General features: G+C 36.1%; 5 protein-coding genes and 1 non-coding gene across 6 annotated transcripts; 3 read left to right on the top strand and 3 right to left on the bottom strand.

Annotated features, from left to right (window-relative positions):
* Positions 1-4120: 4120 nt before the first annotated feature.
* On the top strand, positions 4121-6565 carry RO3G_03617 (uncharacterized protein; the record flags this gene model as incomplete). Its single annotated transcript, XM_067658207.1, has 4 exons — positions 4121-5073; positions 5266-5314; positions 5362-5804; positions 5866-6565. 4 exons carry the CDS (start codon positions 4121-4123, stop codon positions 6563-6565), a joined length of 2145 nt encoding a protein of 714 aa, XP_067514308.1.
* A 291-nt stretch (positions 6566-6856) lies between these two features.
* Positions 6857-6928, top strand: RO3G_19037. The gene has a single exon. It is a non-coding gene; the product is annotated as a tRNA-Asp (tRNA).
* Positions 6929-9013: 2085 nt separating this feature from the next.
* RO3G_03616 (uncharacterized protein) lies at positions 9014-9298 on the bottom strand (the record flags this gene model as incomplete). The annotated part of the gene is made up of 1 exon (XM_067658206.1): positions 9014-9298. The coding sequence occupies one exon, from the start codon at positions 9296-9298 to the stop codon at positions 9014-9016; it is 285 nt and encodes a 94-aa protein (XP_067514307.1).
* A 493-nt stretch (positions 9299-9791) lies between these two features.
* On the bottom strand, positions 9792-10325 carry RO3G_03615 (uncharacterized protein; the record flags this gene model as incomplete). The annotated part of the gene is made up of 1 exon (XM_067658205.1): positions 9792-10325. One exon carries the CDS (start codon positions 10323-10325, stop codon positions 9792-9794), a length of 534 nt encoding a protein of 177 aa, XP_067514306.1.
* Positions 10326-13300: 2975 nt separating this feature from the next.
* On the bottom strand, positions 13301-13606 carry RO3G_03614 (uncharacterized protein; the record flags this gene model as incomplete). Its single annotated transcript, XM_067658204.1, has 1 exon — positions 13301-13606. One exon carries the CDS (start codon positions 13604-13606, stop codon positions 13301-13303), a length of 306 nt encoding a protein of 101 aa, XP_067514305.1.
* A 989-nt stretch (positions 13607-14595) lies between these two features.
* On the top strand, positions 14596-15125 carry RO3G_03613 (uncharacterized protein; the record flags this gene model as incomplete). Its single annotated transcript, XM_067658203.1, has 3 exons — positions 14596-14690; positions 14742-15051; positions 15114-15125. 3 exons carry the CDS (start codon positions 14596-14598, stop codon positions 15123-15125), a joined length of 417 nt encoding a protein of 138 aa, XP_067514304.1.
* Positions 15126-16480: the final 1355 nt, after the last annotated feature.

Genomic DNA, 16480 nt, shown 5'->3' with positions numbered 1-16480 from the left:
TAAAAGATAATAATTTAAATCTTTATTAAATAAAATATACTCTTCTTCTTTTTTATATAAAACTATCACTATTAGATTCATTCTATAAAGTAAACATGAATACTAAATAAGTCATGATCTTTACTATTCATCATTTCTGTAAATGAATAATAATGGATCAGGTACCTAGTCAACTTTGATCTGACTGGAGGCATTTCATATAAATATATCTTTCCTCTCATTGAAGATGGGACAATTCTCCCAGATCAGTTAAAGAACAATAAGATCTATAAAAACAACGAATTAAAATTTTTCATAATCGATTCAGTGATCATTCTTCAATCAAACGTGTCAATTATTGGATCTACGCTCATAACTACTCATTTACCCGCCAACTGATAGAAGAATATAAGTAGTAGACTTTGTAATGATTTCTTTTTAACAATTAAGATTGTCTTAAATAAAGTTCAGTCTCAAAAAGTATTCTTTTGGTTTATCTTTGTTATTACCTTTACCAGAACATAACACTATGAACTATAAACACACATCGAAAAACAAAAAAAGTAGCAAAGAAATGTACCAAATCCAATAAAAAATAATTTACAGTTTTTTTTTAATTCAAATTATAATGAGAATAACACATTTTATTAGAACATTTAAATTTAACTAAGAATAGATTTGTAATCAACAAAACATTATAAAAACGATAAGCATTAATATTTTTAAATGATATTCAAGAATAATATCACGATATTATATAACAGTATATAGGTTATTACTGTTGTAGAACAGTAACTGATTGTAGTTAGCGTTGATAAATATAAGTCTTAATACAAGATCATAATTAAAATAAAATAAAATACAAGTTTATTTAAATAAGATCATACAATCAATTCCAATTAAACATGTTCTTTTAAAATATGTATTGTATTCATGAGAGTTCTTTGATAAGAAGAAGTATCAACTAAAATAACCAAATCCAATCCAATGTCAGGAATATTGCTAATCTTTCACATAATTGAAATAACGCGTAAAATAACGTTATTCAAATCAGTGAGGAATTCCCAGAATAAAAGATAATCTATAACAGACATACAAAAGAACAAATGAAAAGTTTTCATAATCATAAATAGAGATGACACTTGATAAAGCACCTGAAAGAGTAGAAGAACGTTTACAATGCAAGATATCAAGTCATTCACTCAATAAGATATAAATATCTGCCTTCAATTAGAATAATTTTTACTTTAACTTAAACTGAAATAAAGATCAGACTCGAAACGTTCACAAACTGTTTCTTTATTTTTGTTTTTACCTCTTGTTTTCTATTATCTTAACAATTACAATTAGTTTTTTTACGACTAATGTTTGAACCATAATGAAGAAATAACGATATTTTAAGAATCGAGGAAGCAATGTGATCCTCACATAATATCAATGATGTTATTTAGTTAAAAAACTTAGTATCTATATTACATTCATCAAAAGATGCTTAGAAATAAGCTTCCATTTGGTATGCATGCTCGGACAGTGGATGATGCCACTTTGCAAGACATCCTTGTTATAGCATATACGCTAAGAACCCTAAATCGGTCGCAAAAATTTTGGCGGCCATATCGATGTTTCATATAACTGCCATACATCAGTAATGTTAGAATTCAAGAAACATACAAAGGAGTTGGCGATTGCTAATCCTTCACAAAAGTAAATGAGGGCAAGCTGAGGAAATCAGATGCTTACAGTGCCAGATGAGCTCCAAAATTCAATTTTTCAGATTCCATTCAAACTTCTACCCAATATAGCGTACTATTGGATAAGTCATTTCCCAAAGTCTCGGAGTGTGAAATCAAATATTCGCTCCGCAATCATAAAAAAAGTGCAGACATGCTATAAATTTAAGGGTCACATAAAATTGTTTCTATTCGATGGTTTTTAGTAAAAATTTGCATACCATAAGCTCTAACTGATTAAAGTATTTGTGCAAAATCTCCGCCAAAATCTCAGACATTTCTATTTTTTTATTGCTGTTTTTAACATATTTCTCTTCATCAAATACAGATATTTTAGCAAAGCTATAACGTCTATTGTTGGACCATATAGTTACACAAATTTTCAAAGTTTTATTAAAATCTGTGAAGAAGTCATTGATATAGTGCGTGCCCAAAAAAATTGCATACCGCCTATTTTCAAGCGCAGATATCTACAACAAATAGTCGGAATTGGAAAACGAAAATGGTACCAATCGATGCGCAATGACCAAAAATATATATTTCCATATTTGGAATGTAGTTATAGCGCCGATTGAACCGTAAATATCATGATTTATCCATCGTGGCCTGAAGTGCCAATTGTCCAAAGGTTATTTCCCAGGAAGTATCCTTATCCAATACTGATCAATCTGAATCATACGATGTTGAGGCAGTTTTACACCATAAGGGATCACCGGGTAATTACTTATATAAAGTTCGATGGAAAGGTTATGGAGAAGAAGATGACACTTGGGAACCGGCTAGTCATTTCCATGATTACAGACCGATCCAAAAGTATTGGTCACGTATAAGTGAACAAGAACCAGCGCGCGAGGTTCAACTTGTTCCTAAAAAAGATACAACCAAGAAAAGAAAAAATGTGCATCGCAATGTAACTAACTCTAAAAGAAACAGACGTTAACACATTGACCTTCTTCCACCCAACTTTCATTAACTATACATATATGTTACCAGCAAATAACGCAATTATAAAATATTTACAAGGATAGTAAAAAATGGAATTTTTTCTCATGCCTTAATATTTTTCAATTTGCACATTTGTACGCAGTCACATTTACAGACAAACATCACTTTAGCAATAAATTCCTGTTTAGGGTTTATTATCGCCTAAATGCTTTGTTCCATTCTTGAACACTATACTTTATATGTTCACATAAAGAGCCACTATACGTTATATGACTTCACCCTACCAAGCACCTATTTCTTACAACAAATAGAGCTCATCTTGACATCTCAAACCTCATTTCGACATTCAGTTAAACAAACATCTTTTTACTTGCCACATTAATCCCAGAAAAGATAATTACAACCTGGAAGGGGGCAATGTCATGTTTTGACATGTCAATAAGATAACAGTCTTATCATTCTAAGCTAAATCTTTACAAATGAGTTTGAATAAGAATAGATCCTGATAATTACCAACTGCCCTGAACAGCCAAGTTTCACTTTCATCTCAACAGTTGATTATTTACATCAGTTTATAAAATTTTTCTTATACATGTCAAATCATATCGGTCGTAACTATCTCTTGTCATTTAATCTCAGGTCTTGCTCAAACTAATATAAATAGCCTTGGAATCTTTCTTTAATAAAAGTATTCGACTTTAGAACTATTGTTCGGTCTCGTTAATTCTTCTTTTTCATATTTTAAATACTTAAAAACACTTCAAGAAGGTCCAAGTCAACAAGCTTGCCCGGCACTAATTTTGGTTATGAAGAACGGAAAAACGAACAAGAATGGGCGCTTGGAAGTTAGTGCATGTATGAGAAACGTGGATTATAAAATAGGTCCTTTTATGATGCTGGGATTATATTTCTTTCAAATGTATCATGTGGAGTGCCGCTCTTTTCCAGATTTTACAACCTCTCGAAACTGGTATCATACAAAGCTACTCCAATCTGATCCCCATGATCCAACAAAGCAGTGGTCTTACGCTAGCCATTATGCAGCAATGGAGTCAGCCCTTAAGGCTTGTAATATGTCTTCTACAAAAAAGACACATACAGTGGGTGAAAAAACTCTAAAAACGTTATGACGTTATCAGCGTTTTTGATTGTTATGTTCTACCAAATTGGTGTATCGCCTTGAAATTTTGCATATATGTAGCACTAAAAATAAAAAATAGTATGACAAATTTTAAATCTCAGATGGTGGTTATTCATCCGAAAACAACTGCTAGAAGAAGACTGGTTTATTTTTAGAGTTTTTTCACTTCCATAAATGTCGGATACACGGACCGACCGACAGACTCCTCGGACTTTTAATGACTTATTATGACTCATAAAGGCTCCAAAAGAATAAAAGGGGTCGCTTTTCTCTTTTTTTCGTAATTTTTTCCATTTAATTTTTAAATATCTTAAACACCTCAATCATGCCTAAATCTCTCTCTGCTGACATCAAAAACGATATAAAGTCCGCTATACTTGCTGGAAAAGTCTCCATGGAGGTTGCGAACCGCTTTAGGGTTACGTATGCAACAGTTAATAACTATGCGAACAAGTTTTTCCCAAACCGACAGCGTCGACTTGGTGATAGACCTATGGTTGTGTCCGCTCAGACGAAGAGGTTCATCAAACTTCAAGTTTTACAAGGCCAACTCAAGACTGCAAGGGAAGTACATGGCAAGCTCATGGAGCTTGGATATTACATATCATATAAAACCGCTATAAATGTGTTGGAATCGATGAACTTCTTTGCTGCGATTAAGGTCAAAAAGCCTTTGTTAACCGCAAAGCACATGAAGAGACGGCTAGCATGGGCCAAGAAGCACCAAAACTGGGCTACGGATGACTGGCGACGCGTAGTATTCTCTGATGAAACAAAAGTGAACATTTGGGGCTCTGACGGGTGTAAGTACTATTGGTCAAGACCAGGGGACCCTCTTAAACCTCATCATATTGACGTAACTGTTAAGCATGGGGGCGGTAGTTTGATGATGTGGGGATGCATGACGTATGAGGGACCCGGATACGCCTGTCAAATATACGATGAAACTATGAACTCGGATCTTTACCAACATATATTGGACACAACACTTCGGGAAACAATGGAGTACTATAATATGGATTGGTCTACTGCGTATTTTCAGCACGATAGTGACCCAAAGCATCGTTCCAAGTCAACTGTCCAATGGTTACAAGCTAATGGGGTGAACTACATTGATGACTGGCCAGCTCAAAGTCCTGACCTTAATCCTATTGAGCATCTTTGGCATCATTTGAAGTTGAAGCTATCGTTATATGACAAGAAAGCCAAAGGCGTCCATGAATTGTGGGAAAGAGTTGAAAAGGAATGGAACTCCTTTGATAAAGAAGTTTGCATAAGGTATATTGACACTATGCCTGCACGTATTAAGGCAATAATCGATGCCAAAGGTGGATCTACTCGGTATTAAGTCATCTATAATATAATAAAAGTAAAGGGAAAAAACTCTAAAAATAAGCCCACAACACTTCTATCGCTTTTTCGGACTGTTAAATAATGATCTGAACTTAAAAATTTCATGACATGTAATAGACAGTACAACAAGTATGTCATAAAGTTTTTGCATGATTTAAGTCGCTGTGTATGCTCACAGAGGCTAAAAACTGAAAAAATATCTGACGTTTTTAGAGTTTTTTCACCCACTGTATGGCTCGTGGTGCAGGTGCACGTATGTGTGATCTTGGTGGTGTTGAAGATGCAAGCATTAGAAGACTTGGCTGCTGGAATTCCGATTCAATGAACGGCGCATATGTTACTGGTCTCCATAGAGAAGCTATGCGTTCCTTGGCTGGATTCGGAAAAGTGAAAGGAAATTTCTACTTACCAAGGGCCAATCTTGATCCATGTGTAGAATTGCAGAAAAAGGTCTTTCCTCTTGTTGATGAATGGCTGGATAAACTTGATGCAAATGCCATTGAATACAATGTTGCTGCCCGTGGATTTCTCACATTAATGAAACAGTTAAGAATCACCTTCCTACAAGATTCTGTATTAATAATGAAAGATTTCCCGGCACATCCTGTTTTTAAGCACGAGTTATTCAACGATCCCTTATTTGTAACTTTCAAAAGGTAAAAAAAGCGCACTGGTTCACTTTGGTACACCCATACTAACGCCTTTTTTAATATGTAGTAACTTGGAAGAACTTCTTCTGTCAGATAGCACGCCACAAGAAATTACATTGCTTCGTGCCATGCCAGCGTTAGCTAAAGAACTTGATACAAGATTCAATGCACAGGATGCCTCATTACGATTGCTGCTACAACAAAATCAAGAATTTCAGTCAAAACTTGAAGACATATCGACTGGAAGAGCTCCTGTTCCTGTACGTGTAACTGTTGACTTTTCGGATGGAAACCGAACTGTAACTGGGGTCACGTCAAATGGTTTAGCATCAGAGATCCAAGGTGATTCACAAGTCGGTTTGCTATCTATTCCTTCCCAAACAACAATTGATACCATGATGTTTAATGCTTCTGATGGACAACAAGCTAGTACATCATCAGTGTCAGTAACAACTTCAACACAGGGTGTTCATAGATGGAGTGAAGGTGTGCACACAATTCACGACCTTTGGAGAGAGTACACCGTTGAACTTGGAGGGGGCCTTTCAATCGAAGAGTTAAATAAATCACAAAAGCCATGGTACCCCAAGAGTCATAAAACTTTCCACTATCGACGTATGCGCATTATCAAAGCGATAAAAAACTACGCAGAAGAACACTCGATAACAACTGATACAGCAGTTCAAATTGCAGAACGCAGACGTCTAGCTTTGCAACCATCATTAGATTCAATAGGAAAAAATATCTCTAAATTGTACATAGATTAAATTGAAAAATAAATAAATATAATAGATGTACTGTATTAATTGAGAAAGTATTCTGTTTAAAAACCCATTAAAACATAGTCAATAGACATATTTTTTTACTTTATTTTTATTTTAAAGCTGATCAATCTCTTCAATTTTAAATTTGCAGTTATTTTAGTCGGGACACTAAATAGCGGGTGTCCTAGGAAATTGTCCCGCTAGTGTCTGCTGAGATAACTACTAATTATTTCCAGTGTAAAAAGGAATTAAAGGTGACTCCCGACTAAAATACGTCTTGGTTATCATAGCAGATCTTCGGTAGTATAGTGGTGAGTATCCCCGCCTGTCACGCGGGAGACCGGGGTTCAATTCCCCGCCGGAGAGAAATTGTTTGATCGTAGTACGATCTGTCGTATTACAATATTTTGATGTATTGTAATTGTTGTCCCTTTTGATATCATATGTTTCATTCTCCTTTTGGATTATGTTACAAATATTCCTTTTTTAATACTTCTACTTATAAATGTCAACCGCAGTATATCCGCAGTGCTTTCAATATCAATGTAACACGCAAGAACAAAACGGCGGAATTTAAATCGTTGCAGTTTATAACGAACGCCTTACAGTTTGCAACAACCACCTTACACTATACAACAACCGCCTCTTATGTTATAACAACCACCCAAAATACCAAAAACAGAACAAAAGCATAAAATCCAAAAACATATAAATAACTCCAAATAATAATCACAAAAATACTTCACTTCTTATTAACTTCTTACTTACTTCACTTGTTTTACTTTTTCTTTTTATCAAATAAATATTCTTTTAAAGAGGCAAATTATCTCTTATTTTATTTAACATCAAGAACAAGAAGTCCCTTGAAGCTATCATACTTCATTGTAAAACCCCCTTTTATTTATCTTTTTTTTTTATTTTACCTTTATCAAAACAGTCTGATCAACTTTATAAGATCTGGTGGTCACTATAACAAGCGAATCAAGCCAAATCTGACTCATATTAAAGCAACTCTTATATCAATTACATCCAAATCTGTTTATTTAAACCTTAACTCAACACTCCCAAACAGAGAAACTACTATAAACCAAATCATTACACCAACATTATATCAATACATAACAAACGTCACCTCCGCAGCAAATGTAAAACAGTATAAATATACATTATCTTTATTAAATAAAAAGACCAATCTTTAACTACTTAATAATTTATCTGTACCTTTGTTAATTACTATAAAAAGACTATTCGTGATCAAACACGACACTTGTACTGTAGCATGAATGATGAAATTTTTTATGTTGTTGAAAGATATACAGTGTGACGAAATCATAGATCCTTTTAGTCAAACTGTACCACTTGTCAAAGCAAGTTCGGACCTGAACTAAGTTCATATTCTCAATATTTCTGATAATTCAATGAAATTGAAAAACTCAACAAAATTCACAATTCAAAGGAAAAACACAAAAACCCAAAAACAGCACAAAATCAAGAAAACCAAAAACATATAAATATCAACAATTTACCAAGCATCGTTATTATTATTATTATTATCTTACCTGATCCAAATAAATCTCCTTTGAAACAAAATACTTTTTATTTTATAAACAGGAAGAATCAATAATCCCTTAAATCATATACTTCATTGTAATCTCTTTTTTATTTTATCTTTTACGTATTACTTTTACTTTTATTCAAATCAGTCTGATCTATTTAACAAGATCTGGTGGTCACTCTACACAAGCGAACTTATAACTCGAATTATCTACTCTATTTGGAACTTACTTTATCCAATACTTTATTCAACTACTAAAACTTTATCTCAATAACTTATATCAAACCTACCAAAACCAGAAAGCATATCGAATCTCACAACACGCAAGAACAAAACGGTGGAATTTAAATCGTTACAGTTTATAACGAACGCCTTACAGTTTGCAACAACCGCCTCTTATGTTATAACAACTACCCAAAATACCAAAAACAGAACAAAATCATAAAATCCAAAAACATACAGTGGCTACCAAAACCGTTCGCACAAAACGTATTTTTTTCTTTCCGCATCTTTTGTGACCTATTGCGCATACAAGATACCATATCTAATACATATTTTATAAGAGTAGAAACTCTTGACTTTCTGATGACGTATAAAATGTCACCCTATGCGCACCTTAACTCGTACTACGGAGAATCAAAACTCAAAGGCACATTCGAACGGTTTTGGGGCCATATATTTTAAAAGCAAAATTAATTAAATAAGTTTATTTAACATCCAATATACAAGCCATCGGCCTCAATAACTGCACGACATCGATCGGGCATACTTTTAATAAACTCTTGGCATTCTTCAGCCGTAATTTGGTACCAAGTGTCTCCTATACGGTCCCATAGCTCATGTATACCACATGGAGGGCAGCCATAGTTTCTAAACAGCCGTCTTTTAAGTAATTGCTACATGTTTTCAATTCGGTTCAAGTCTGGTGATTGTGGTGGCCATTTCATTACATAAAACTCTTGCTTATTTAGCCATTTTGATACGACTTTAGCTGTATGTTTAGGGTCGTTGTCCTGCATAAAGATAGATTTACTCGTAAATTTTCCACTTTCTTCCATATACCAGGCCAAAGACTTCATCAAGTCATCTTGTAAAACCTCCAAATAAACGTCCTTTATCATGTTCTTGCCCACATCCACAATATAGCCTGGACCATACCAGCTAATACAGCTCCATACCATTGTAGAGCCTCCTCCATCCTTCACTGTCTCACGAACCTGGTGTTTTAATCGTAAGATTAAATAAAAAATTAAACGAAAAAAATAATAGCAGCAATATAAAATTAAAATCCTTCTTTATTGCAGATTTCTTTATATTGCCAAAGAGCTCCGTTTAAGGGATAAAAAGTTAGTGTCTATTTATATTCTTTGTGAGCGTAGATATAAAAGATATAGACTCGGTAACGATGTCGTGCTGAAGAACCAATGATTAAGCTAAAGCTTGTCGATGTTCTAATATATGCATCTGAAGTTGAACAATAGAAATAATAACCAGTCAATTAACTTTGATCTAATTACTTTTGGGGTTGACAATTGATTAGACTCTCTAGGATGACAAATATTGATCTTATTTTTCTAAATTTGGAAAAGTGTGGAATTGTTCAATCATAGTTTAATCTTTTGTGTATCGTTATTTATTTTAATACAACTGATATCTTATAGAAAATAACTATGTTTACAACACCTGGTGCTTTTTTAACGGTTGGCCTGGCGCTTTCCATGCATAAGTCTTCCCGTCGGACCCAAAACGGTTGACTTTGGTTTCATCATACCATATGACGTTCATCCAATCGTTTACTGTCCAGTCAATGTGCTGACGAGCCCATTGGAGCCTCTTCTTTCTATTTCTTTCATTAATTAAAGGTTTCTTTGGCCTGACAAATGAGACCAAACCAGCATCTCTTAACGCTCTACGTACAGTATTTACAGAAACTGACTTGCCCAAGTTCTGCTCTAACGACTGCTGTGCTTGTACAGCATTTTCGAGACCATCTACTGTTACAGCACGAACGAGATGCTGCTGCTCCCGCTTAGTGAGTGCTTTTGGCCTACCACCTTTGTCAATTCGAGCAGGCAAGCCTAAATCCAAACAAATTTGATGAACAGTAGAGGATGATACTTTGACTATCTTTGCAATTTTATGATAAGAAAAGCCTTGACGAAGGTAAAACTCGATAGTGTTCTTGCAATCCTCTGTTAATGGTTGCATGTTGGGTGATTACTTGGTAGATGTCGAGATGTCGAAATGAGAATGTGCGAATGACAAAGAAAAAAAAGCAAAAAAATAATGCGCAGTGGTGAATTAGTAAGCAGCGAAAGTTCTGGAAGAATTGGAGGGTGCAGTGACTGCGTTTATCGCAATCGAAGAATTCCTCAAGCGTGGCTCCAAAACCGTTCGAATGTGCCTTTGAGTTTTGATTCTCCGTAGTACGAGTTAAGGTGCGCATAGGGTGACATTTTATACGTCATCAGAAAGTCAAGAGTTTCTACTCTTATAAAATATGTATTAGATATGGTATCTTGTATGCGCAATAGGTCACAAAAGATGCGGAAAGAAAAAAATACGTTTTGTGCGAACGGTTTTGGTAGCCACTGTATTTCATACAGTAAGGGACAAAATCAGTCCGTTTTTTGGTTTTTTCGCAATGCCACGCCGGGAAATATACTTAGAACTCCGCTTTGCTGACGAAAAATTTACCACTTTTTTCAACAAATCTGATAATACCTGTCGGGATTGGTATTTTTTAGTTTCCGACATGTTATAAGAAGATATATTGAAAATAACGGATTTTTATTTCTTTGAATTTTAATTAGTACTTGGTATCACGGCCCTTACGCTGGATTACGTCCCGAACTCGACGGGGCATGGAGTGAATAAGGTTTCTACAGTACTCTGTAGTTGCTAGGTCATACCAAAGCTTCGAAACCCGGTCAAAAAATGCTTGATCAGCCTCAATCACGGAAGGGGGTGGTCTTGTCATCTGTTCCCTCTTTTTAAGCATGGCCCATGCATTTTCAATTGAGTTAAGGTCAGGAGAGTATGCTGGCCAACTCAGGAGATTAACCTTGTTCTTTTGGAACCATTTTGAAGGAGCTGAAGCACAATGGATGCTTGCATTATCTTGTTGAAAGATCATGTCACTACTTTGCAGGCCATAGTACTTCAATGTCTCCTTGTATTCCTCCTCAAGTACTGATGTGTATAGCTCACCATTTACATTACTTTGTAGCCAGGACATGTAGCCCCCTCCATGTATAGTTATGCAACTCCAAAGCATAATCCCGCCTCCTCCATAAGCATGTTTCTTCTTGTAGTGATGGTCTCGATAAGGTGCATTATCCTCTTTCCAAGCGTATTCTAGACCATTAGACCCTCTTTTTTGGATCTTTGTCTCATCAGAAAAGACAACGCGTTCCCAATCAGTCTCGGACCAGTCTTTATGAGCCTTTGCCTAATCATATCGTGCCTTTTGCCTGTCATTATTAAGTGGAAGTGCCGTCTTCTTTTTAGCCGATTTTAGACCTTTGCGTTTGAAAGTACGAGTAATTGTTTTTGGATTGACTGATCGAACTGGTTTTTTAACGCCAAAGGAGGTATCAGCTGCGCTTTTAGATAAGCCTAGTCTTATATCTCTAGCTGCTTTGGTTTCCTCCCTAGGTGTGAGTAAACGATGTCTACCCGCGCTATTTTTTGACTGCATCTTGGTTTTCCTTGAAATTCTTCGAATCATGGTCTTTCCACAGCCTACTTTCTTTTGAATTACATCCCATGGAATGGAGTGGTTCAACATGTTTTCAATTTGGGCATGTTTGTCGGCATTCTTTGCTGTCCTGGCGTGTTTGGCTAATCTGAGATGAGGTAAATGGGAAAAAAGAAAAAATGTAAAAAAATTAAATGAGCTAAAATATGAGAACGCGTAAGCGTTCACTGACGTCATAAGACATACCAAACTAAATTTCAAGTCAATCCAGTGACTGTTTCTGGAGATACGGGACCTAATGCAAAATCGGGCATTAGCAGCAATCACGGAAAATCACTTTTTCCGCCATAACTACAGAAGAAATGCAGCTAGAAGCAATTAGGTTACACCAATATTTTTGTCTACTCTATGTGCGAATTTAGTATAAGCAAAGCGGAGCTCTAAAATTAATTCTCGGAGAGGCATTGCGAAAAAACCAAAAAACGGACTGATTTTGTCCCTTACTGTAGCTATGAGGCACCACCAAGTAGTATGCATGAGCTATGGGAGCGTATAGGTCAGACCTGGTATGTCATTGTCATGTTTTGACATGTCAATAAGATAACAGTCTTATCACTCTAAGCTAAATCTTTACAAATGAGTTTGAATAAGAATAGATCCTGATAGTTACCAACTGCCCTGAACAGCCAAGTTTCACTTTCATCTCAACAGTTGATTATTTACATCAGTTTATAAAATTTTTCTTATACATGTCAAATCATATCGGTCGTAACTATCTCTCGTCATTTAATCTCAGGTCTTGCTCAACTAGTATAAATAGCCTTGAAATTTTTCTTTAATAAAAGTATTCGACTTTAGAACTATTGTCCGGTCTCGTTAATTCTTCTTTGTCTATTTTAAATACTTAAAACACTTCAATCATTTCCAAAGAATGCCAAAAATACATCGAAAGTATGCTGAAAAGGTGTGCTGCAGTCATTAAGGCAAAAGGTTGTTGGACTAAATATTAATTTTTTTAAATAAAGTGTGTAAAAATGTTGACTTATAAATGCCGTCAAAACTGGTCGCATGTACCATCAAAATTTAAGTGCCAATTACTACCAGTATACTGGATCTACTGTGATATCTGTGCTACCATATAATTGTCCAGAGTTTGCTCTTTCGAATGAAGTATATTTCATTGCTATAGACTAAGAAATGAAGAAGATAGTGCGTATAGTCAAAATATGAAAACATGCGACCAGTTTTGACGGCCACTGTATGCCCATGTCCGTTATAATTATAACAAATGATCGATCTTAATTTCACAGGACAATCAGCGATAGCGTGGGCTGGACTATGGCAGTACCGGCAATAAGGTGGCATGGAGAGCCAATGAGCGTATACCAAATACTCAGAGGAACGGTTTTGGCCATACGTGTTATTGTCATTGAGTGGAGCGAATTGCCAGTGAAATTCATGCGATAAAGAGGACTCAGAAGACTCACGAAGCTCGAGAACAGCATATCCTCGACCTGAAAAAACCCCCAGCGGCCCCAGAAATAGTACCACTATCACAGACATTGCCGAAGCGAGATAAGTTCGCAAGCATATTCTCTTGCAACTGACGTAGTACGCCATCCTTACGACCATATTGACGTGGGAGACCGTTAAAGGTGATAGTTAAAACTTCGGAATCAGGAGAGAGTGAACGATAACCGTAAAACTTTGATTCGTAGGAGGGGAGTTTCAAGCCCTCTTCACAGACGCAGGATGCAAAAGTTGGGGAGAAAGTAACTTCAGCGTACATTTTGCCGTAATCCCGGAGAATATTATCTTCGATGCTCCATAGGTGAGTATTATCCTCACAAGCATCTTTCAACTCTTTCAGAAATGTTTTTTTTTATCTTGGACACATGTTATCTCAACAAAAATAGATCCCTGAGCGGTCTCTTTTAAAAATTGTTTTTGAATCTGATGCAATGGGTTGCTAGAGTGAGCCATGCTAGCAAGTGAACGAGAAGGTGTAGAGCTGTCTTTCATGGCAATGGGCGACTCAGCATAGCTGGATGTCTTCATGGAACCTCTTACTACAGTGGTCTATTCTCTTTGGGTTTGAGAGTAGTTGGTGGTAGGTGAACCAACTTGTTGCTTAGAAGATGGTACAGTAGGTCAAAAAACTGCTGCGAGGAATTGCAAAATTCAGGTTTTACAGCTGGTTGTCCATGGGTACTGCACCAAACTATCTCAAACTTTGACTGTTTGTACCTCAATAGAAAGTGCATTTATTCGTCAATTTTCGGGTATGGGCAATGGTTATTGGTGGAATTTGATATTGCTAAAGGTAGTATTATAAACATCCGGTATTTTTTACTTGTTTACATACAGTGGGTGGACTAATTGTCCCAGTGTTTCAACTTTTTTTACTTTCGACTCCATAACTCAACCAATTTTTAGGCTATGTGGCTAGCTCTATGCTCATTAGGAAGGTCGCAGTCCGTACTACATCATATCAAAACTCGGATTTCGGAGATTACGCAGTCTGAGTTAATCAGCAATAGAAAAAAACCACCGCACTGGGACAATTTTTCCGCTACCCGCTTATTTTGCAATCCATTCCAAACATCGCTTTCTTATCAATCATAAATCACCGGAATTTGCATACCAACCTTATCTATGACAATCTATGACTCATACCTTTAATGTAAAGTATAAATAGCCTTACGTTGTCGGTTTTTTTTTTTACAATATTTTTAGTCTCTTTCTATACTGTACTTTCTCAACTTTATCTTGCCTCAAATGACTCGTACTATCAGCAAATCTGCTCAAAATCAAATCCAATTGCTCTTGGCTAGTAACATGACATATGAACAAGTTATGGAACGCATTCCCAGGTTGAAAAATTCCACTTTAGATAGGTATGTCAACTAGTTCTTTTCAAACAGAATGAAGGCAGCCTCTGGTCGAAGAGCAACTATTGGTGAAACTACCAAGTCATACACCCGTAGACAAGTAATAAAGGGTGAGTTCAAGACAGCCAAAGCAGTACATCAGTATCTGAATGGTTTGGGGTATACTATTAGCTATTATGGAGCCTTAAAGCTTCTTAAAAGTATGAACTTCAGAGCTAAAATTAAAGCCAAGAAGCCTTTGCTCAATAAGCAGCACAAGGAACGACGTTTAGCATGGGCAATTGCTCACAAGTTCTGGACAACCGATGATTGGAGGCGTATGGTGCTTAGTGATGAGACTAAGGTAATGTTTTCGGGTCAGACGGCTGCAAATATTACTGGAGTCGACCAGACGATGCATTACAGCCTCATCACTGAGATCCTACAGTAAAAGGTGGCCAAGGAAGTGTCATGGTATGGGGTTGTATCACTCACGATGGACCTGAGTATGCTTGTTGGATACATGGTAGAAGTATGAAAGCTATAAATTATGTAAATATCTTAGAAACTACCCTTATGGAAAGCTTAAAGTACTATGGATACAATCCTGAGGATATCTATTTTCAACAAGATAAGGATCCTAAGCACACTTCGAAGCTTGCTAAGCAATGGTTTGTGGATAATAACTTCACCAGTGATCATATCTATAGTTGGCCAGCCCAAATTCCCTATTTAAACCCTATTGAACACGTATGGCATCACCTTAAACTCAAGCTGAGTGTATATGACACTAAGGCTAAAGGTGTACATGAGTTATGGGAAAGAATTGAAAAAGAATGGAATACTTTTACAGTGGACGAGTGTAGACGATATATAAATAGCATGCCTGATCGTTGCAAAGCAGTTATTAAAGCTAAAGGGGGATATACCCGCTATTAAATAAAATTTATGTTCAAGCGGAAAAATTGTCCCAGTGCGGTGGTTTTTTTCTATTGCTGATTAACTCAGACTGCGTAATCTCCGAAATCCGAGTTTTGATATGATGTAGTACGGACTGCGACCTTCCTAATGAGCATAGAGCTAGCCACATAGCCTAAAAATTGGTTGAGTTATGGAGTCGAAAGTAAAAAAAGTTGAAACACTGGGACAATTAGTCCACCCACTGTATGTTTGAAATAATGAATTTTAATACGACCCAAGCGGTTGCCATCACAATTTTTCTCACTTTTGACGTGATTAGAATGCTATCTGTATTTAAGAGTGCTTATAATTCCTTTATTTTAAATTTTATATTCCTTTGTTTAAATTATTTCTCTTTTTTACCCTCTCGCCAATTGCATGCATAAATCACTGTCAGAGGAGAAAGTAAACGATCTCAAGCAGACATTAACCGCATCCACATCAAAATATGATATTGCTAAGGAGACTGGATTACATGAATCAACTGTTAGTAGATACTTTATAACGTTGTTTTCAAGTAGGGCAGTGAGCACAGGTGGTAGACCTACAGTAGTCTCCAAAGTGACGAAGCGGTTAATCAAAAGAAAAGTCATGGAAGGGGTTCTAAAGACTTCCAAAGAGGTATACCGGGAGCCAGTTGAATTTGGCTACGATATCTCATACCAGTCAGAAATTAGCGTACTGAAATCAATGGAGTTCCATTTTCTGATAGAAAAAAAGGAGCCATTTCAGACAAAAGTGCATACGTAGCAGCAGTTAGAATGGAACAAGGAGCATCAGGATTGGGCAATGGTTGACTGACAACAAATCGTTTATTTTAATGAAACCAAGGT

The sequence above is a fragment of the Rhizopus delemar genome, genomic scaffold (assembly GCF_000149305.1).
Source record: "Rhizopus delemar RA 99-880 supercont3.2 genomic scaffold, whole genome shotgun sequence".
NCBI classification, from domain to species: domain Eukaryota; kingdom Fungi; phylum Mucoromycota; class Mucoromycetes; order Mucorales; family Rhizopodaceae; genus Rhizopus; species Rhizopus delemar.
The sequence above is the reverse complement of the archived record's forward strand: the minus strand, read 5'-3'. Positions and strand labels throughout refer to the sequence as shown.